The sequence below is a fragment of the Colias croceus genome, chromosome 17 (assembly GCF_905220415.1).
Source record: "Colias croceus chromosome 17, ilColCroc2.1".
In the NCBI taxonomy this organism is placed as follows: domain Eukaryota; kingdom Metazoa; phylum Arthropoda; class Insecta; order Lepidoptera; family Pieridae; genus Colias; species Colias croceus.
The window spans coordinates 5,915,009-5,937,588 of NC_059553.1; the positions used below are offsets into that span (position 1 = coordinate 5,915,009).

At 34.3% G+C, this 22,580-nt stretch overlaps 1 protein-coding gene across 1 annotated transcript in view; it reads left to right on the top strand.

Moving 5' to 3' along the window:
- LOC123698921 (Down syndrome cell adhesion molecule-like protein Dscam2) overlaps positions 1-22,580 on the top strand; it is a 149,730-nt gene that overhangs the window by 121,613 nt on the left and 5,537 nt on the right. Inside the window, exons 13-32 of the mRNA XM_045645746.1 lie at positions 1,121-1,282; positions 1,887-2,186; positions 2,686-2,805; positions 3,840-4,013; positions 9,088-9,238; positions 9,868-10,018; positions 10,278-10,407; positions 13,257-13,424; positions 14,240-14,370; positions 14,725-14,935; positions 15,286-15,432; positions 15,769-15,924; positions 16,156-16,295; positions 17,169-17,325; positions 17,754-17,931; positions 18,135-18,325; positions 18,696-18,881; positions 21,020-21,156; positions 21,468-21,624; positions 21,847-21,987. Of these exons, the coding sequence (XP_045501702.1) occupies positions 1,121-1,282; positions 1,887-2,186; positions 2,686-2,805; positions 3,840-4,013; positions 9,088-9,238; positions 9,868-10,018; positions 10,278-10,407; positions 13,257-13,424; positions 14,240-14,370; positions 14,725-14,935; positions 15,286-15,432; positions 15,769-15,924; positions 16,156-16,295; positions 17,169-17,325; positions 17,754-17,931; positions 18,135-18,325; positions 18,696-18,881; positions 21,020-21,156; positions 21,468-21,624; positions 21,847-21,987 (3,288 nt within the window). The remainder of the gene's footprint in view (positions 1-1,120; positions 1,283-1,886; positions 2,187-2,685; positions 2,806-3,839; positions 4,014-9,087; positions 9,239-9,867; positions 10,019-10,277; positions 10,408-13,256; positions 13,425-14,239; positions 14,371-14,724; positions 14,936-15,285; positions 15,433-15,768; positions 15,925-16,155; positions 16,296-17,168; positions 17,326-17,753; positions 17,932-18,134; positions 18,326-18,695; positions 18,882-21,019; positions 21,157-21,467; positions 21,625-21,846; positions 21,988-22,580) is intronic.

Here is a 22,580-nt window from a genome sequence, read left to right on the forward strand (position 1 = left end):
TTGAAATCAATTTTTAAATGAAATCATAATATTAATTTCCATATATACCTCTAGGCTAACAAGCTAGTCAAAATATTCAATATAAAAAATACACGATACATATTACACAAAAAAGCAATAAAATACCCGCGTGAAAACGTGAGCAAATTGCCTCACAGCTTCTAATACGAAGGCCTCGCACGATCCAATTAGGGGAGGAATTTTTAACTTAGTCCCAACGTGATTTCTCGTTCACGTCTTTCTTCGGAAGCTTTAATAGCTTCTGCCTTTATCCATAGACAATTTGTTCGAGTTATTTTATTTGAATACGTTATATTTCGACGAATGGTACTATTATAAATGTTATTGAAAATACTAGAGCGAAGACAAAATTTTTGTATATTTGTAGGATAGCCTGAACTTACCGATTAGTAATGAAAATTGTTTCACTTTCAAGATTAAAAACTCAATCAATTTTTACAGAAACGACATCTAAACAAATACCGAAAAATTCCAAGATTTACAAATACAAGATATTTTGATTAACAATAGAAAAAAACGTCGCAATATTTTGTCCTACATACTTGTGCGTTGCCGAAGAAAATGTTTCAGAAAAATCTATATTTAATTAATTGGTCCACTCGAGCATTCCTATGTCTGGCCACTCGACCGGAGATCGCAAAATATAAAGAAAATATCCGACCGTAAAGCGCTTAGCTCGTTTAACAGAATTACTGTGTAAGATCAAATTAAGACTGCTCGGTCACTCCCCTGTAATTTTCCTTTTCCGGTCCGACCCTTGTCAACAACGATCTTATCTCCTACATGAGACTTTATTGAGTCGCCATTTAAATAATTTACGTACCTCCCTTTTACGCTGCTTATTGATAAAGAATCTATAGTTTTATCGAGAGTGCTACCAACTTCCAAGAGGCCAATATTTTACAAGCTTTTCTTTAATAATAATTGATATTTTATATTGATATAAATAGGCTGGTAGTAAGAATGGTAGTAAATAATTATTAATAAAACGGAAAAGAAAACTTTATTCAGGGACAATAGGGATAATTTTAATTCTTATAAACCTTCGTATTGTTTTTTCATTTTCGTGAACTTTTTTTCGAAGAAATATTTTTTACAGATGGTCAAAATCTACCTCTAAACCGGCGTCAAAAAGTGTTTCCAAATGGTACTCTGATAGTGGAACAAACGCAGCGTGGTGAAGATGCAGGAACCTACACCTGCCAGGCGACAAATAGACAACGTCATGTAGCAAGGCGAGAAGTAGAGGTGCAAATATTAGGTAAGATTTATAATCTGAAAATAATTTATTTAGCTTTATTAATATATAAACCAAAATATCTTATTTCATAAACAAAAGTAACCTTGTAAGTATGATAACAGAAAAAAAGATGAAGGTTGGATATTAACCTGGATAAAGCAAATGAATTTTCACAACATATTTTTAATTAACGAAGGTTGAGTTATAAAACAATTTAATGATTAATCAGCAATCTGACCTGTTTCCCTATTTTCTTGTAAAAGATTGCAAATGCATCATAAAATCACAGATTCAGGAGGCGGAGTTATTCATGCGTAATTCATTAAACTCAGAGCGCCGGGCTATTACTCCGCGGCAGACCTTTAATTTTCTTGCCTCACCCGGTTAATAGGATAATAAAGTAAAATATAAAAATCTTAGTTTCGACCGCGAGCAACTCAGGTCTCCTACATTAAAACGGCGATAAACAGGGCTTAAATTTCCAATTAATTACTCGTAAAATCCAATGGAGCACAGTTTTTCGGAACGCGTTTGGTGTTCTGCCAGAACGGCGTTTTAGAAGGCTTAATTGGAACCGGGGAGCGGGGCTCGTTTAAAGAATGCATCGTTGTCTTTTTGCCTGCAGTGCAGCCGAAGATATTGCCGATCCAGCCTTTGACGAATCTGTTGCGAGAGGGTATGAGGGCGGCGATATCGTGTCAGATATTGGAGGGGGATTTGCCGATCGCGTTTCGTTGGGAGAAGAACGGGCAGGCGGTGACGTCATCGCCGTACGCGCCGAGCGGGATCCTCACGCGGCGCATGGACGAGTACAGCGCGTCGCTCGTCATCGAGCACATCACCTCGCTGCACAGCGGGAACTATACGTGCATAGCCTCTAACGTGGCTGGCTCGGAACGGTTTACTGTGCCTTTGACTGTTAATGGTTAGTTATTGGCGTACATTTCTGGTATATAAATATAATTTTTTGGATTTTAAATTAAAAGAAAGAAAAAAAAAGCTTTAGTGCCAACAAAAACTTAACAATTTCTGGTACAGCTTTACATTTCTGGTATGGTTTTGATATATGATAAAATTAAATTATTTTGGGCAAATTTCTTTAGGTTTAATAATCTTGGCTTATTAATTCAGGCTTTAAACATGCTCGTACATGTACGTTCCGTCATTTCTGAAAAAAAAATGAAATTGAACTTAGTTATGACTTTGTACGTAGCTACAAAGCATACTTACTTCTTAATTGAACTGCATTATCAAGTAGGAAAAATGAAATGCTTGACTTCACAAGCTTCCACTTAATTTAAATTGAAATTACATTTGTTATTATGTCTAGCCTATATAATAAATTATAAATCGCGTCGATTTTCACCGTCCCCAATAAAATTTACAACTTAAATATTATATTAAAATAAAACTAATTTATTTAGTTCCTCCTCGATGGCGCTTGGAGCCAAACGATATAGCAGTAGCGGCTGGACAAGATGTCACCTTACAGTGTCAAGCAGATGGCTATCCAAAACCCATCATCACGTGGAAAAAAGCCGTCGGTAAGTAAAACTTAATTAAAATCAATTACATGTGGAAACAAATATGGAAAAGAACGTATGGTAATAAAAAGTCAAAACGCCCTTTTTTCCCTTTTTGGTTAGTGATCCAAAGAACCGCTTAAAAAAGGTTTATAAGTAAAGTGAAAGAAAAATTTGGATTTTAAATTAAAGCTTAAAGAAAATAATGATGGACGGACTTGGTTACCGTTTATAATTATTCGCTTAAAAATTTCCTTTTCTAATTTTTTATAGATAGGTATTGAAATAATTTGGCATAAGCAAACAGTTCTTTCTCCATAATAGTTTATAGTTTATACACAACCAAATATCAAAATAACATTAGAAAATGTATAAAACTTCAATTTCCATTCCATTTCACATAATACACAACTACTGTGTACCTCTATCAATATTTATCGTATAATTTAAATTGCGGAACTCATATCAAATTGTATCGTACTTTCTGCAAAATAGATTCCAGACGCGAAAAGAATATTTATAAGTTATCCGACTTCGACATTCGCATTTGGAATTATTTAAAGCAAATATTTTCTTGTTTTGTTAGATAAATGTGATGTTTTTATTATGAAAACAGGCCATGTGGCAGCACAACTATACGATTTATTATTATAATGAAAGTCATCATATTTAATGCAGGCAACATCGTATTTTGCTAACTTTGTTATTAACATGCATAGGTATGTTCATTTCTCTCATGTATTGTTGATGGGTGTTGTTTAAATAAATAAAGCCCCTTTGACTCTAGACTCGTAGTAATTAATTTATTACCTAATTAATAAGTTAGCATTTTATTTTAACTTTTTTGCAACCTACGCAATATAATATGGGTATTGGTTATTTGTTATTGTTCTTGTTATTTAACAATCAACAACATACACGTGTTATTTACTCCTACATACCTATCCTTATTCGACATATTTTGTACCAGGGAACTAATATTATCATACACGTGCAACTTATACCAATAAAAAAAATCCCCATACTTTATATTTATCAGATATATATTGTATTAGGAAAAACACCGGGCGAGTACAAGGACTTCATGTTCGAAGGCAGTTCAAGGGTCCTAGAGAACGGGTCGCTTGTCTTCGAGCGAGTTGCCAAAGACAGCGAAGGGCATTACTTGTGTGAGGCGAGGAATGATATCGGCGCGGGACTGAGCAAATTAATATTCCTGAAAGTTAATGGTGAGTTATTTTTGGATTTTCTTACTTGCTTGGTTATGTAGCCCGGGTTCCGTATAGTGTATTGTGTGTGGTTTCGCGAAATTTGTTTATTTTTTGTGTGATATGTAGGTACATATGTATATTTCGATGAAAGAACCGTTTTCCTGTTTGGTTGAAATTGAATTGTAGGGTGAATATAATTTAAAAGTAAATTATGCTTTCGATGAGTGTAATATTCTGAGAGTAAATAATATAATGGATGTTTATGCAAAACGCGTTTTCCCTCATGCTAAAAATTTGTTTCTAAAGTGAATATTATTTAGAAGTAAAGTGTTCTTACTTTAAATGTAAATATCCTGATAGAAAATATCTTTTTTTTAAGTGACTTTATTTAAAATGTATGATAGTATCATACCTGCAGCATGAAAACGTATTCCTGAAATAAACGTACATGAAGAGAATAAAATTTCATAGATCAATACTAGCCAATGTGTCATTTACATACAAATTCTATTATCAAGTTTGATTCAATCTGAAACGAACTTTATAATAGAATTTGTAAAATAAAAAGAGTAAAATATGTAGTATGTTTTAATGTTAAAACTAAAAACCATAGCTTTGCGCGTCGTGTTAAAAAGTTTATAGAAAGTTCAAACAAAATATAGTCAACCTTCTTTTTAAGTAGGGAAATCTAAATATAATCAACGCTAGTGAATCCTATTTAAACTCTGAAGTTTTTATTTATATTAAGATCTATATTTATAACTGAAAATCACTCCAGAGTTATAAAACATAATTGGCTGGATGTACGCCAGAAATCCTTACTGTTTGCTCAATTATTCCATAAAACTTTAAATTGCTCATATCTATACAGAACTTTCAACTATTCGGTATTTTAGGAAGTTGCACTTAAGCATTCCTATGAGAAATAGTTTATAAGACGGATCGGAAGTTGGTAAAAGTAAAATACAGGAACTAGGTACCTACTCGAGAGCAAAATTCTTCACTTTGCATAGAGTGAAGAAAGTTGACAAACACGACCTACATCGCACCAATTCCTACAAATAACTTACCTTATGTCTGGATAAATGTATGTACTAGGAATTTATTTATATTGAATTGTCAATATAGTATAAAGTAATATCTAAAATCGCAATAAATGATATATTATATATCAAGTATTTTATGTAAGTACCTAGAGAAAATTATGATATTATGTAAGTAGGTATTATATCCCTAAAATTAAAGCTATTTCTCGGAACTTCTCAAATGCCCGAAACCTATTTCATTTTGTGTACCTGCTAATATACGAAAGTCGAAATACGCAAAAATTAACGTGGCTATGTCAATGACCTATTATACTAGTAGACGCGGCATACGCCAACATCATTGCACTAAAAAACAGCGTAATTAATACATACCTACTTACTAACGCATTATCACCAATACAGTTGTTCTCTCTTTCACTCTCACGCACGAGACATAATACATGTCTCACTCATGTACTTCGTAATAACAACTGCCGATTAAAATACAAAAAGAACGTCCAGCCACGACGCTGAATGGTGCGTGACTAAGTGAAACTCGGGCACTTACCTGAGTTTTTTCTTGCCAAAATAGAGAGCGGGTAACGTATCTAGCTCTTTTATATATCATAGGGCTATGTGGATAATTTATGTACAAAAATATGATATCGAGAAATTTGACTTGAATAAAACGTTAATAGCGAACTTTTTCATTTTAACAAAAAGAAAAGATATCTTTATTTTTTCATTTGTGCACAACTTTTATTGCGGTTATATTATATACCTACCTAATATCTTACGAGAGCAATCGCAAAACCGCGCTAAACTCGTGGAATTCCTCGATAGCTCGCCGCGATGACTCGTACAAGAAACTGAAATGAAAATTCTTTACCCTCATTATTGCTTCAACAACGGGCCTCCGACTACCTCCATTGTGCTAAAGAACATTATTTTTCTTAAGTCGTTCCAAGTATTTTCCATTAAAATTATATTATTCTCGTACGGACGCTTTAAATGCAATATACGTGCACGTTTACGATACTTTAATCAAAATAATGCGGCATTTCAGCGAGTCCATTCACCGTATTTTATTCTGCAGCAATGCAATTTTTGAAAACTTTCGCCACGTTTAATCTACAAAGGTGATATAGGGCAACCGTTTAAAATTACTTAAGAAACAGCTGAGGAAGAAAGGGGAAAAATAATATTGTACTTTCAACGAAGTTTTCAACTCGAAGCTAAACTTGTGCACTTTACAAGAGTATTATTCACACCTGAACTGGCAGCGATGTTCCGAGTCAAGAAGCGTCCGAAACTTAAATAACTTTATTCTAACGTTGGCCTCCTTATTTAATTCTATAGAATTGCGAAAGGTTCCGATAACTCGCTCAAATTGCTCGGCTGCCATTCCTTTCATATTATACTTAGGTATATAAAATCAAAGAACGTCCATTTCTCACCATTTTACAAAGCTTTTCATGAAGATCGCAGCTATTGTGTTGGGGAATTTTCACTTAAATTAATTATTGATAATAGAGTTATTATCTTCTATTCTTACGTACTCAAACAAGCTTTAATTTAATAAAGTTGGTACTTCGCTGTCTAAACACACCTTTTTATAATGATTATATAGTATTGAATTTCATTTGTCTTCGCATTTTGTTTGTTTATTATTACATCTGATTGAATGCAATCAGCTAAATATTATTAGAATTATTACATTAATTTTGTGAGAGTAACATTCACAGTTTATAAACATTGTGTTTCTATATTTTATTTTTATCTAAAAATAATTTTCTTTAATTTCTCATATGAAGAAATATATAAAATTGTAAGCAGTTTCAAAAATTGCGCCTTCCCTTCGACTCAACTGAAAGTGTAATTTCGCGGGCAGATGTTACTAACCACGGAAAAAAGAGCACAGATAATCAAATTTTCTCGATATTCTAAAGATATAATGTGATCTGTGGTCGAAAAAATTGGGAAAAAAACGTCGAATATAGGTGACGAAAACTGCGTGCGTTTGACCAGAAAACTCAATGACCGTACATCGCAATACGTTTCGCCTTTATTGGAAAACGAGACAGTTGGCTTCCAAAAGAATAAGTTCACTTTATACGTGTTTGTATTCAACGATATTGGCTTTTGTCGACGGACAAATTTATCTTCATCCATTACACTTTGACTCGCCGGTAACAAAAGCACCCGTTTGCTATTTGTAATGGCTAATTTCATCAAATCAAAGTTAGGTAGTAGATTTACGAGTATAAATGTTAATTGAAGCAAAATTTTCTTTAATTTTAGTACTTTCACTATCTGTATTAGAAATTTGGCTGAAAAAACTAAAAACAGCATTATTGAACACAATATAAATGAGGGCAGTGAGGTCGCAGATAAAATAATATGTTGTTATATTATTTATATAACTTCCATTTGTTTTTATTTAACTAACATAATTTTTATTCGGTTAGTTTATTTGTATTTGTAGAGCTTTAAATATCATTAAAGAAGATTTGGATCAATGAATGTTCACAATATAAACTATCACACACACTACAGGATAAACTATATTACCTATACCTATACAAAAATACGTACATTTAAGCAAATAAATGTTAATTAACATCAGTCATATTTCATTAATATGCACTAAACCACAATATACAGATACAACCAGTAGGGAAACTTCATACAATACGTTCGAAATGGCTCACGCACACAAGCAAACACAAGCACAAACTAACACATGTCTAAAGGATTCTGTCAAATGTCATAATACCTACCCTTATGATTCTCGTAAACACGCTTGCTTGTGTACGTCAGCCATTTCGAACGTATTGTATGAAGTTTCCCTACTGGTTGTATCTGTATATTGTGACTAAACTTCATCGAGATATCTAAACTTAGCAATTAATTCTCACATAAAGCGCACAGATAGATAATATCTCTTTAAAAGCTGAAAATGGAAACGGGAACATTTCAAACATTGAAATCGATTTATTTGTATGCGATATAAATATTAACGAGACACAGGTGATTCTAAAATACAAGGGTCTGATTTATGCAAAACTAACAAATTGTATGTAATCGTACCGGTCGAGAAAGAGTTCCCTCACTTTGGAGTTTAGACCCTGTTTCCTCGAACACAATCACGAATCCCAACAGTTTGCAAACAGTTTCACATTCTACGGTAAATGTATTTGTATTGTGTGCTTGTATTTCTCGACAAACCTCTATTTATATTCACGGACATGCGTTTTATTTATATAGTTCAGTTTGTTTGGTCTGTTTCGTATTTCATGGGTGAAATGATATTTGACTAACTTTAGTAGGTATACTTGTATTCAGTTAGTAATAGAATTGAATTTATATTGAATTAAACTGTATTGTACAATTTAATATTTCATTCAGTCATTTTTAAGTGAATGCATCAAATGAATGTAAAATATTTTTATTTCTTTAAATTCCTCCTTTATTAACTTTATATCTACGCGACGATTTAGATTTTTTTTGTGCAATATTTCAGTTTCAACAAAACAGCTTTTTGTCTGTTGCTGAAAAATGTATTGCAATTACGAATATAATAAAAAAAAACAATCTCGACATTCTGAAACGTCGAGTTGACAAGTGAAACGTGAAATTCCGTATTCGCGTAGGCGAAGCTGTAGTAATCAATTTTATATAACAAATTTAATATTGCAATTACTTTTGACAACAATTGCTTGAAAAGTTCAGATAGTCGTTAATAATAAAACGTTGCACTGATATTGGAAAAAATATTCATACATTTGTATGGATACTTTCATAGAGAATAATTTATACTGTGCCTATATTTAATGCAATAATAGTTGGTTGGGTGCGGAGAATCGATATTTTTGAACCAGATACCTACTATTTAATATAGTTAAGAGATCGAAAGAAAACTTTAATTAAATTTAATATTAAGAATAATATTAAATTAAATTAAATGTTTGTTATGCCACACATAAAATTCCTGGTAGCATTTATATGGCCAGTCGAGTGAGTCTTCTTCTAGAAATTTAAATATTAACCTATATTAACCTTCTCAGCCCCCGCTCGCTTTCCCGTAAAGAGCAAAACCGTGCAAGTAACAGCAGGGGAAGCTGCACATCTACAATGCGCTGCATCTGGGGATGCACCGCTCGAAGTCACGTGGAGAAGCCCTCATCATCACACCATAGCACACCATTTGGATCAAAGGTATTTGTTTTCTTTTATATTTTCTGTATATTTAATAGTAAATCTATTCTGTATATTTAATAGTAGAAACGGTTTTTGTTAAGTTTTCAGTTTAACGTTAAGTCTCCTTGGCATAGTGGTTTATGTGTGAGCATTGAATACAGAGCTACCAGGTTTGATTTAGTTTGGAATCTAATAAAAGATTCTCCATCTATCAAATTCAATGTGGGTTTCGCGGGTCGAATTTCTCGAAAGGGTGAAAGTTGATCTCTCACAAGATGTCTTGGTTCTTCATTTAATTTAAACTTGAAGACACTTACGAAGAATAAAGACAAATCTAGAAGCGTTTTTGCACTTGTTTCCGTTGTAGTAACTTTTCAAATGGTTCAGAAGTCATTCAAATGGTATTTTCCAAATGGCGTATAACCGCAGTACCACTTTTCAGTTTTGATTTATAATTTAGGATACAATTAATTATTACTCATAATCGGTTCTAGCTGTTTATGCGTTACTGACAGACAAAAAAATGAGCTTGAGTTATCTCATGATTACCTACAAACATGTTCATTTATACTATTTGTTCGTCTTTGTCTACTTTGTCTTTATTAATGATTATACATGATTTTATACCACATTCCCCTCCGCACTAGGTACACAATCCGCGAGCAAGTCCTGGACGACGGGCTAGTGTCAGAGCTCAGTATCCTGCAAACATACCGCCAGGATACTGGCGCGCTCACCTGCCGCGCGTCCAACGCGTACGGACAGGACGAAATGTTGATACATTTGCTTGTGCAAGAGGTAATCTGAACTTTAGTGGTTGTATTTAAGGGTCAATTTAGATTGTAGATATCGTAACTGTTTGACCAATTTTAAAATGGTTGAATTCCATTTTTAATTAAGTACTTAGGAACCTTTTTAAGTTGTAACAAAATAGCGTAATTTTATTTATTGTTTTGGATACAGAAAAATGTTCAGTAGGTATTTCGTGTTTCATTAAGATGATTGAACATGAAATTGAAGTTCAATATAAATAATTAGGTATGTATCATTTTTGTAGGTTCCAGAAATGCCAAAAAACATAAGAATAATCGACCAACAATCGAGGTCGATACAAATATCTTGGACGCAACCCTACGCAGGCAATAGCCCTATCATTAACTACATTGTTCAGTACAAGGAAGCACCAGGTATGAACATACATACATGATGTAGAGAAAATGTATTGAATTTAATATTTATAGAAGAACATCTTCACAAAAAATTCAAGTTAAATCAGTAGTAGCATGGTAAAGATGGATGAAAGACTTCCAAATACAAACAATCTGTCTAGCTGATTGATTGAATGCCTGAATACAAAAGAAAAAAAGGTTTCTACGATTTAACCCGTAGTCGCGTATCTAAAAGTGACGTGTGAGATCGTGTGGTCTACAAGGGTCATACCATTTTTAAAACAAGAAAAAGTACACAAATAAATTAAAAAGTCTGTTTATTTATTTATAAATCTTCATTACTATATATTTTCTATTTAAAATAATCAACAAAACATACAACCATATCTACGGGCTCTAACGCAGTCAGGGTACCGACCAAAATAATACCGCCGGCCGGCATTTGCATGGCACTTAATTTGTAATTTATAAGTCTGTAACATTATTTTTAAAATCACACTATAATATTTGTATAAAATAAATGAAACAGTCACAACAAAAAACTTACTTAAACTTACTCCTGTTCCACAACCACGCGCACCCAACTCTCCACGCTGCACTGAGTGCATGCGGCAATTATTCAACTAAGAGTAGGTACACGAAGGATAAAATAACTGGAACTATTAGATTTTTAGAAATTTGCAATTTTGTATCACTGGATTACACGTGTAGACCACGCGACTACTGTTGGGTTAAATATTATGGAAGGGTTTTTAAGAACAATGTAGCAATTAAATAATTCCAATGTATTTAACAAGAAATACAGCGAAACCAACTGCATCTAAATTAATTAAATTTACAAGTAATTCAAACTGAATTTGAATTTAGTTAGAAACCTAGAGTTCTGCGATCTAATCAACACGTGCAAGCAACACAATATCCACTGAAAGGTCCTTATAATGTGTTGGAAACTAAAATCAATCGGGAACTTTCTCACTTCTACCATGTTATGTTTTAAAGTTTTATACTCTGCTTAAGTTCGGGAATATAATATTACTGGTAGTTCGTAATTGATGTGAAAAATCAAAGCATACGTAATAATTGTTCAATAAAGAACGACGCGTTTTTTTAACATCTTGAAGAAACTTAATAGAAATACTTTTAGAGAAAATTGAAATAGAAATAAATATTTAAAAATAGAAATAATTACGATACGAGATTATATACCTACTGATTGTTTATATATATTAACAGTAACTTTTTTTGGGTTGTTTATTTCTACTAGGTAACCGTTCGTTTCAGTCCCTACTACAGGGTGGTTCTAAATTACGTTGACAAATTTCAAAATAATAAATTTCAAAAATGGGACATGCTGCGTTGCTTTTGTTTTTTAATTATTATTTTCACATGTTTTGGCGCCAACTTAAAGTTATTTGTGAAGAGAATAAATTAAAAATTAGTCATTTTTTACTATGTCTGCTCAACGAGGTGCAATAATATCCTTATATGAGGCTGGTAAGCGGCAGTGCGCGGTAGTGCGACTTCTCGGTATCAGTCGGCAGTTAGTTTCTTCTGCTATTAAACGCTACGATGAGCTTGGCCATCATGGTAACTGTCTGGGAAGAGGCAGAAAAAGAACTGTAAAGACGCCTAGGCTTCGACATATCGTCAAACAAAGATAGACCCGCAATTCACAAGCCAAGGTAAGAAAAATGGCTCGAGATTTAGGTGTAAGTCATTCAACGTTACAACGAGTTGTTAAAAATGAGCTCAAGTTAACAGCATACAAGCTTCGAAAAGCGCAGCGGTTGGATGATAAAGATAAAAAAATACGCCTTGAAAGATGTCGCTTACTGAAAACGCGCTCCGCTGGTGAAGCGTGGAAAAATATTTTTTTCACCGATGAAAAAATTTTTCAGGTTAAACAGTCTCATAACCGCCAAAACGATAAAGTTTACTCTTCTAGTCGCCCTGGAGCCACAGCAATTATCCCCCATCGGCATAGACCGGATTCAGTCATGGTTTGGCGTGGCATTTGCTCAACAGGCAAAACTCCTCTCGTTTTCGTAAAAAAAGGTGTGAAAATGAATCAAGAAATAAACCGACGCGATATTTTAGAGAGTGTAGTTCTTCCTTGGAGCCAGTAGCACTTCGGTGACCAACCGTGGACTTTTCAACATGACTCTACTGCATCTCACAGGGCCTCAAATGTACAGTAGTGATGTATGGACCATTTCCCAGAGTTCATAAGTTCCAAGGAATGGCCTCCATTTTCACCAGACCTTAATCGAATGGATTTCAGCGTATGGTCAATTCTAGAGGCGAAGGCCTGTGCAACATCACACAGAAGTGTAGACGCGCTGAAGGCAACACTTACTCGTGAGTGGGACAAAATATCTGAAGAGGAGGTACGGAAAATCGTCGAAAACTTCAGAAAACGTTTAAGCCTTTGTATTAAAGCTAAAGGTGGTTATTTTGAAAATAAATAGATATTTACATTAAAATAATACTGTATTTTTATTATTTAGTAGTCACAGATATACTGTATAAAAGAAAAATAAAATAAATCGTAAAATAAGTTGTCAACGTATTTCAGAGCCACCCTGTAATATCTCAATAACTTTTGCTGAAAGCTCTATTATAAATCTTCCTTCGTCTCTATCGTCATAATAGAGCTGGAGCTTTTTATACCAATTTAATCAACAATAATTCTACACCCATCTTTATCATCAAGAGAAGATAAATGTTATTTAGGTAGGAATAAATAGGAATTTATTCCTACCCAAATAACTTCCAATTATTACCTTTATCCTCTTTTTAACACACACATAAAATTTACAATAACCATTCTCTATTAGTTCTACTAAACATATAATTTTAACTTCTAGAACCTTGGCCAACCACCCCACAAAAGGTAATCGTCCCCGGGAGTGTGACGTCAGCAAGCGTACAGAACCTACAACCAGCTACGTCTTACCATTTGCGTATTATAGCAGAGAATAGACTGGGGCAGAGTGAACCGAGTCAACTTGTGCAAGTCACTACTACTGAAGAAGGTATGTTTTATTGTACTTGGAATTATGATTTTGTCTGCCAGAACATCGAGTTAATCGAGTCGATCGGCCGCGTGATTTTGAGTGATTGATCAAAACATGTTGAAATGCTGTTTTCTTGACTTCTTTAATGCTTATTTCAGAGTTACTCTTATATGCAAATAATGCTGATTCTACCTATAACTTAGAAGAATTACAATTCTAAGAAATTTTGAAATTTTTCTAGTTTTTGCGATAGATAATCATGTTTTCTAGTGGATATAATGTTTTTGAAGGCACAAATATGACAGTATAAAGACTATTGTATGGATTAACCAGCATTAACCTTCTAATTTTTATGTGAAGTGTGAAGTCACATCGATTGCAGCTAGGTTTAGGAATAATAAAAACCATATTATTATTAAATCTATATACGACCAGGCTGTTGCAATACTAAAATAATATAATAGAGTGCCCAATACTAGTTTTTGGCACTGCCTGTTTTGGCAGCCTATTTTGATTTCATAAGTTATATTACTTTTGCATATGTTGCGGTTGTCTAGTGATCCAAAAGTTTTTTGGAAATATTTTCAGTCTTCAAAAGCAACGTTCTTTTCACACATAAGCGAGATTTTATTTCAAAATAATTTCATCAAAAGTCATAAACATTTTTAGTTAAATTTCGCTTTCCGAGTGGCTTTACAGATTTTTTCTTCTATCAGAATTTAAACTTAATACACCTTTTAATTATTTTCCTATTTTCACATTATACATATTTGTCATATATATTTAGTATTTACCATATCTAAACCTCACAAACATAACTTTGAAACTTCCAGTCCCCAGCGGCCCCCCGCTGGACGTGCGTGTGGAAGCGAAAAGTTCCACGGAACTAATCGTCACTTGGGATCCGCCGCAGAAGGATTTATGGAACGGAAACATTCTGGGTTATTATGTGGGATTTCAAGAGGTAAACATACCAAACTAATATTTATTTGTTTTCATTTCAATTTAGTATTTAATTCAAGATGCTGATTACAACATTCGATCTAATCATAATTTCATTATTATGTTTTTTCTTTATTTTTATAACTTCGCATATTCCTAATTGTTCATTACCTTCAACTTATACTGCCCTTAATTTAATATTATAACTGGCCAGTCCTTTTTAAATAATATTTTTACAGAAATTTAATTTTATAAATAAAACAGTTCGGGTCATAAACGGCCGTTGCCGATATAAAATATTATATTGTCCTGTCTATCATTTTCATATTTACATCATTACACCTACACTTACATAATATATTATAAATGTCTGCAGCTAAACAACAACAGTAGTGTACTCAGCGCTAGCGGTCCCGGCGGAGCTTCATACACAGTACGCACGGTAGAAGGAACAGGAACTGCCCGAGCTAGAACTACACTCTCGGGGTTACAGAAACACACGCCATATGCTGTTGTAGTGCAGGCGTACAATAGTAGAGGCGCTGGACCCGCTTCACCACCCACTACCGCTACTACTAATGAGGATGGTGAGTATTTTGTATGAAGATTGTATTAAATCTAAGAATTTCGTTTGATGTGTAGAGTGTAGAGTATATTTGGGAGAAATTAAAAGTTTGACATAAAGTGATATTATGAATTTTGAATTGTTGGGGGGATCGTTTTAGAATTAACAGTGCTTAATAAAGTATTAAAATTGCAGACTCTTAAAAAAAAATTTAAGATGAGTTAATTTGAGAATTTTGTATCGTCAATATTTTATAACTGTTAAATTAGCAAAACTGATTTTTCTTCTGTTTAACTAGCCACCCTCTCATACAAATCTGAAAGCTCGTTTTATTGAAATTATCATTATATTTAAGAATTTGTCCATTTCCAGTGCCCAGTCTCCCCCCGGGCTCGCTACAATGCACAGCGCTGAGCTCACAATCCGTGCGAGTGAGTTGGGAGCCGCCGCCTGTTCGCGGGAGAAATGGCGTTTTGCAAGGGTACAGAGTTACTTATGCACCAGTTACTGATTGGTATGGTGAGTATTTGTTAGTTAATAAATCGTATTTTTTAAATTAATTAGTGGTAAACAAATTTTAATATTAGAAAATTTAAATATGAATTGGAAAGAACCAAAGACCGGTCTTCGGTTTCTTCCTTGTCAAAATGTTACGCTCGGTTTGCAATTACTTTCAATTTATAACTAACTCATTAAATCCAAATTATGATAGAATTGAACACTGAAAAAAAGCTCCATTTTGTTCGTATCCTGTGGTTACCGCGAACAAATATTTTGACACTTGAGAAGAACTAGAACACTTATTTTAAGAAGAAATCTTCATCCTATACAACTAATTGACTTCTTATCTTCTAGGTAGTGAAGAAGCAGTAACAAAGCAGATATCGGGCATGCACACCACATTATCTGGTCTACGTCGCTACACAAACTACTCTGTGACTGTGTGCGCGTTCACAGCAGCGGGGGATGGAGTTAGAGCTGCCCCTGTTTATTGTCATACTGAGGAAGATGGTGAGAGCTTTGATTTATTTAACTTAAAATTTTGTGCTGTATTTGTGAAAGATAGTGAAAACAGCGCATGGAAAAAGAGACCAGCGGTATAAATTATGGCTTTAAACAGTACGATAATGTTTCTGGAGCAACTTCTGCAGAGAGGATTTTAAATAAATATACCTACTAACATTTCCTTCGTAATATTCATTACGTCTGTGAAGTCAATATCATTTATTTCTTATTTTATAGTTCCTTCTGCACCAGCTGATATCAAAGCGGTGGTATCATCGAGAAACAAGATATTGGTATCGTGGCTTCCTCCGTCGAATCCTAATGGAGTTCTTGTGGGATATACGCTTTATTTGAGCGTCATTGAAGATGGTAGAGAGGTAAGTTGACTTGAAATTATGAACCACATTTCATAACATACACATTTTCAAGAATATTTATTGCTAGCTTTCCGACTGCGGAGTCGCTCGCGTGGTCTACAAATTTTGTAATTTTTAGACCCCGAAGATTTTATTATATTTTTATATTAAACTAGCTTTCCGCTCGCGGATTTGCACGTTTTGTCTAAAACATAATAAATTAAAATTCCTCTTGAATCAATATTTATAAAGAGAAAATCCGCATTAAAATGCGTTGTGTTGTTTTAAAGATTTAAGCATACAGAAGGACATTGGGAGAGAGAAAGTGACTTTGTTTTATATTATGAAGTGATTTAAAATTGTTTCAACTTTAAAAGTCTGTCCGACCTGTCGAGGCTCTTTATTTTCACAACGTGTTGCTTTTACATTTAGGCCTTCTATTCATTATAGCCTTTCCTTACTATTTATAACACGAACTTCAGTACCTATAGGTAACCTTTTTTGGAACGAAGTTCCTTATCGCGCGTTGTGAAAAGGGGCTAGACGGATAAAATTCTCACGAAAAGTTGCAAAGACACTTTTTGTCTGTCTCTTTCTCTCATAGAAAGCAAGTCAGCTATTGTTCACAACTTCGTTCCATCCGGATGTCCCTTTACTCAAAACTTTATATTTTTTTCTTATAATTAAGCTATTGCATAGCTTCTATCGCGGGCCTTGAGCGCGGGGACCGAATCGAGAAATTCCGAAACGAAAAAACTTCACGCTCCCCACTCCGACAGAGGTGTGGCTTGAAGGCATAGCATGCAATAGCTTTACCGCGGCAGTCCCCGAGTGTCACACGTCATTTTTTTTTCAATGAGCGTTATCGTAACATAACATATACACCCGACACAGGAGGGCACCCGCAAGCGCATGCTGTCGCCCAGCACGCTGACGCACGAGACGTCCCGCTCGCCGGCGCGCGCCACGCACCAGTTCTGGGTGTCCGCCTCCACGCGCCTCGGGGAGGGCGACACCACACGGGTCGTCACTGTGCTGCCCTCGGATTCTGGTACACTATATGCAATAAACTAGCTGTTGTTAGTTACTTTGCCCGCCAGGACAGAGGAAATTTATATGGGAGACGTTTTAGCATCGTAAAAAGCCTATAACTTACTAATTTGTAGCCTTCTGTCTTTAATAGGTAGCAAGAATGTTAATAAACATTTTTCCATCCTTTTCTGACTCATCAGAACTTTTCATAAAAACTCAAGAAAACTTGTGGACGAATCTCAATTCTTTGGGATTAAGTATGATTTTAAAAAAGCAGTTATTATCGATCTGGAATATTCTAGAAGCTTCTAAGAATTTCTAAAATCATCTAAAATTTTCAAACGTTTAACTAAATAACCATTTCCAGTTTCATACATTTGATCCAAAGAGATATTTCTGTATCAGAAATGTCCCTAGAAGATGTTAATTTTTTCTTTATAATTCCAGTGCCAGCCAGAATAACATCATTCAGCCGCAGTATAGTGACCCCTTGGAAGGAAAATATCTCTTTATCCTGCAATAAAGTTGGCATCCCAACTCCAACCACAACGTGGAGCATGAACGGCGCTGTATTGGAATCTACGTTGCGAAAAAATGTGACTAATGATGGAACTCTAATTATCAGGTTAGCTAAGAAGTCTAAGTCTTAATTAATTTCAGCTTTCTGTAGGACAATCAATAATTTAAATACATTTGTCGAAATTCCTAGATTGTAAATACTACAAAAGAAAATGCTTTATCGATCTTATTCAATCAATACAGTATCTTTACATAAATAGAACTTACTTCATGAGAAGATATTTATAAACTTTAACATCACTTCCCCAGTATGACACAATACGCAGACAGCGGCAACTATACTTGCCTGGTAGAGAACCAACATGGCCACGACGAGGTCACATATCTGGTGGAAGTGAAGGTTCCTCCCCAACCACCAGTGCTGGCTGTTGTGGACTCGTATGCGGATTCCCTGCATCTGCAGTGGAGTGACCATGGGGATGGTGGAAGTCCTATATTGGGTAAGAAAATCAGTTTAGATAATATGAAAAGCGACATTTTGTACGGAAAACACACGTTGTGAAAAAAAAACAAGTACCTACAGGAAATAAAACCAAAGATTTTAATGTTGTAATGTTGAGTAAAAGCTTAAGACCTTTATTCAACATTACAATCAAAATCAAATATCTTCTGCTGACGTATTGTTTTCGATAATTCTGGTCTATAGATAAACTATGGGCCGGTTTCTTCACTTGTTGTTAGTATTCCTGATAGCCTACTTACCTGTTATTGTACAAGAAATAAGCTAAAGACCACACCCAGAAATGTGAAACCTGCCGTAAATTTTTTTATGCGTGCTAGTAATTCGGACTGATTAATATTAATTTACAGGATACGTAATAAACTACAAACGCGAACACGGTGATTGGGAGGAACTGCAAGTGGAAGCTGGTACTTCAGAACACGTGCTCCCAAACTTGTGGTGTGGGACCCGATACCAGCTGTATATTACGGCTTTTAATAGAATTGGTACTGGGCTCCCTTGTGATATTGTTCATGCGTATACTAAGGGCACTGGTGAGTAAAATTTTGTGATTATAAATATAATTAATTCATCAGCGAAGTAATAAAACAAGAAAGAGCACAGAAAAATCGTCCATTTAAAGAATTATAACTATTTGGAAATCATTAAAAGTGAAAAATGATGAGGTGGTTTTAATTTATTCGTACTAAGGTAAACGCAGCTATCAACGACCCATCGAAAATCTGAAGGTATTACCGACCTATAAAAGTAATTCGAAATTTAAACGTTTCCAGAACTATTCTAGCTATAGGTAGGCAAAGTTATACACGAATGTATTACTTGAGCATCAGATACTTTTACGTTAGTGTGAGTAACTGTGCAAAAAAGAGTTAAAATACGTAAGTTGCTGCGGGGTAGCGTGGACGCAGGACGTTTCGTACTTTTCCGTTGTTCCTTCGGGTAAGTACTGTGATTTATCTTTTTAAGACATTTACAAACAAATGACATCAATACTTTATTTTATATTACTAAATGTCAATGCATTTAAGTGTCAACTTTTCATTTCTCACAACATTTTATTAATAGAAAGTAATTTGAAACGATAAAACTTTAAATTAAAATGGGACGGTGTTAGCTTCACCAGTTTAAGTCGTGGCAGGTATCAACGACCCATAAGTCGGCAATGGCAGCAACGTAACTTTTTGTTTTAATTTTCTTTTATGTTATTGTATCACACTAACACAAGTGGTTTTATAGACCAGTTTAAATCTAAGCTATGAGTCTTCATAAAAATCTTTTAGCGACCTAAACTTTTTTGTCTAGTTTTTACCTTTTAGCGTTGTCAATTTATACAAAGTTATGATATTTTTCGAGGATTGATACCGAATAGTTACTGTAGTAAATCATTGTTTTTTTGTTCAAACAATATGCATTTGTTCATATTTTGTGTGACATTAATCAATTATAATCTATTTTATAGTCTGATGGTCAAATGAATTAAAATAACCATTTTTTCATGGGTCGGTAATACAATTTAGGTTTATACTTACATACTTTATTACCGACCCATGTGGGTCGGCAATAGCAACTATAGGAAGCTATTACCGATCGAATATAGATTGTTTAGTTTCTCATCTACAAATTCAAATTCAAATTGCTTTATTTGCAGAATGTAGAATAAAGATGTTTGTAGATACAGATAATATTGATCCTTAAACATTCTGCTCGTAGTTGAGCGTGCAAATATATTTTTATTACTTTTATGAAATAATAGGTGCCTATTAAAAATTATATTTTTTTAGGTTAAATTAACATAAAACATATAATTATATTTTTTTCCAGAAATATGGAGCCACGAAAGCGGCGAAAAGTATACAGTAAAACAACACTCGCTGAAGCAATCAATCAAATAGCATAAGGAAATATCCTAGAGTTTGAAATCCTTAATTTAATATATGTACACTAGCGGTTCGCCCCGGCTTCGCCCGTGGTACCTACATGTTTACGTTTTTTTTTCATAAAAACTATCCTATCTCTCAAGTTGGATCGAATTGTACATGGTGTGCGAATTTTATTATGATCGGTTAACTGGTTTAGGAGTCCATTGAGGACAAACATTGTGACACGAGATTTATATATAATTATATTAATAGTATTATGTTGATTAATTTAAAAGTTTATAATTATTTTAGTTCATTACTAAGAAGTACTCATTTGTTTTATTAAAAATAACTATACTAAAAAAAATACGAATATATTTGCATTTTTATTTCATTTTATTAAGATCGGTAATCATCATCATCACTAGCTTCTATACATTCCATTGCTGGAAAAGGCCTCCTCTCACATACGATCGGGAATAGCTGCATAAAAATCGTTAATAGCTTCACAGCCGTTTTTATGGGTCGGTAATAGCAACAATCGACTAAGTCACATTGTAAAATATTTTTTACAAGATAATCCTTTATTAGAATGTATTTTCTTCAATAAAAACATTTTTTAGACATAGCACTAGCATATAAAATGAAACTATAAATCTTTAGAAGAACCAGTATACTTAAAAAATATGGTTGATTTTGAAATTGCCTTAGAGGGGTCGTTAATACCTGCGTTTACCCTAATTAGAGAATTCACGAATGAACTTAGAAATTTGTGAAGTCTGTGTTTCTTATAATAAAGAAATATTTCACAGTGCCGGTGAAACCAAAGCACTCGCAAATGATAACACTCAACACTACAACGGTGACGGTTTGGCTCGACTCGTGGGGAGATGGCGGATGTGGGATTCTTTACTTTGTGATCGAGTATAGGGAAGTTAGCCAGTCTCAGGTGAGATGCAAAGATTTTTAGAGCTAACCAATGTTAAAGAAAGGAAATGTTTATATTTAAAAGTTAAATCGATAGTCAATGAAAACACAGTGGTATAACTTTTCTTATAACGTCACTTCATTCTCACCTATAACTTTTGTCCAAACACGCAACATAATATATCTAATCTAATAACTTTTCTTGGCACCTAACTGTTAAAACATATTTTTCAAATCTGTTTTTCCACAAAAAAATTAAAAACAAAAAGTCATCGTCATCTTGGAGAGCTATACAAAAGTCTTAATATTGATTTTTCTATAATAAAATTTCAGTGGCGTCTAGTATCCAACAGCGTGCAAGCAACAGAGCGCGTGTTCAGCGTGATGGGCCTGTCGCCCGCAACGCACTACCAACTACGCATCACGGCACATAACAACGCGGGCCATGCGGTCGCGTTGTATAACTTCACCACGCATTCTTTGAGCGGCAGTGAGTTATTTACGATTCCTGACAAAAAAAACTGACAAAAGTGATTTTTTTTAAATCAAGCAATATAATTTGCTTTCTTATCTGAAAGATTTTTCCAAAATTTTACAGTGAGTGTGAATCAATGTTCTCTTTCTTTCCATATTGTTTATGTAATATTTTTTTACATAAATACATTTTGGGGATTCGAAAAAACTTCGAGACTAATGTTAACAAATTTCCCAGTGCTAGAAGGCGAGATATCTCCCGCAGTACCAGCAGCGGGTGCACGGTCACTGGGCGGTGCACGAGTTTTGCTCCCTGCAGCTCTTTCGTTGTTAGTGCTGGCTGCTCTTGTAGCTATTGTACTATTGGTCAGGAGGAACAGTAAGTTTGATTTTCATGTGTTATACCAAGTTATGGTTTGAGACCTTTCGGAAATTTAATTTGCTCTTTGCTTGTTTTGTTTTTATGTTTTAGTTTAAGTTTTTCGTTGAGCCTTATTAATGAACAGTTGTATTTTTTATTCTAAAACTAATTATTTATTCCATTTTGATTTCAATTGTTTCCCATCCCATTTTCAAGCCCGTTGTCAAAACTTTCGTCATGTAAATTTTCAATTATAAACTCTCCATTACAAGGATTTGCTTACCCTATTGCATTGTCCCAAACTTTATTCATGTAAACTTAAAATTTTGCCATATATTGCCAACTCACCATCCAAATAGAAGGTACTCACAAACCGCTCCAAAAAAGCTCCTCGACATACAGAGGGCGTAGTAGAGACCGTGGTCACGGAGAACGGCGGCCACTCGCAGTTCGTCACACAATTACAGAGCAAGGAGCAAGCAAGCAACCGCTCCGACCACTCACTCTCTCTCTCTCTCTCACTACGTCCACAAAATTTTAATTCTCTGTTGCTTTGATTCGTTTTTCTTCCAAATTCTTCGTGTCCAAATTTGTCCTATACCTTCCAAATA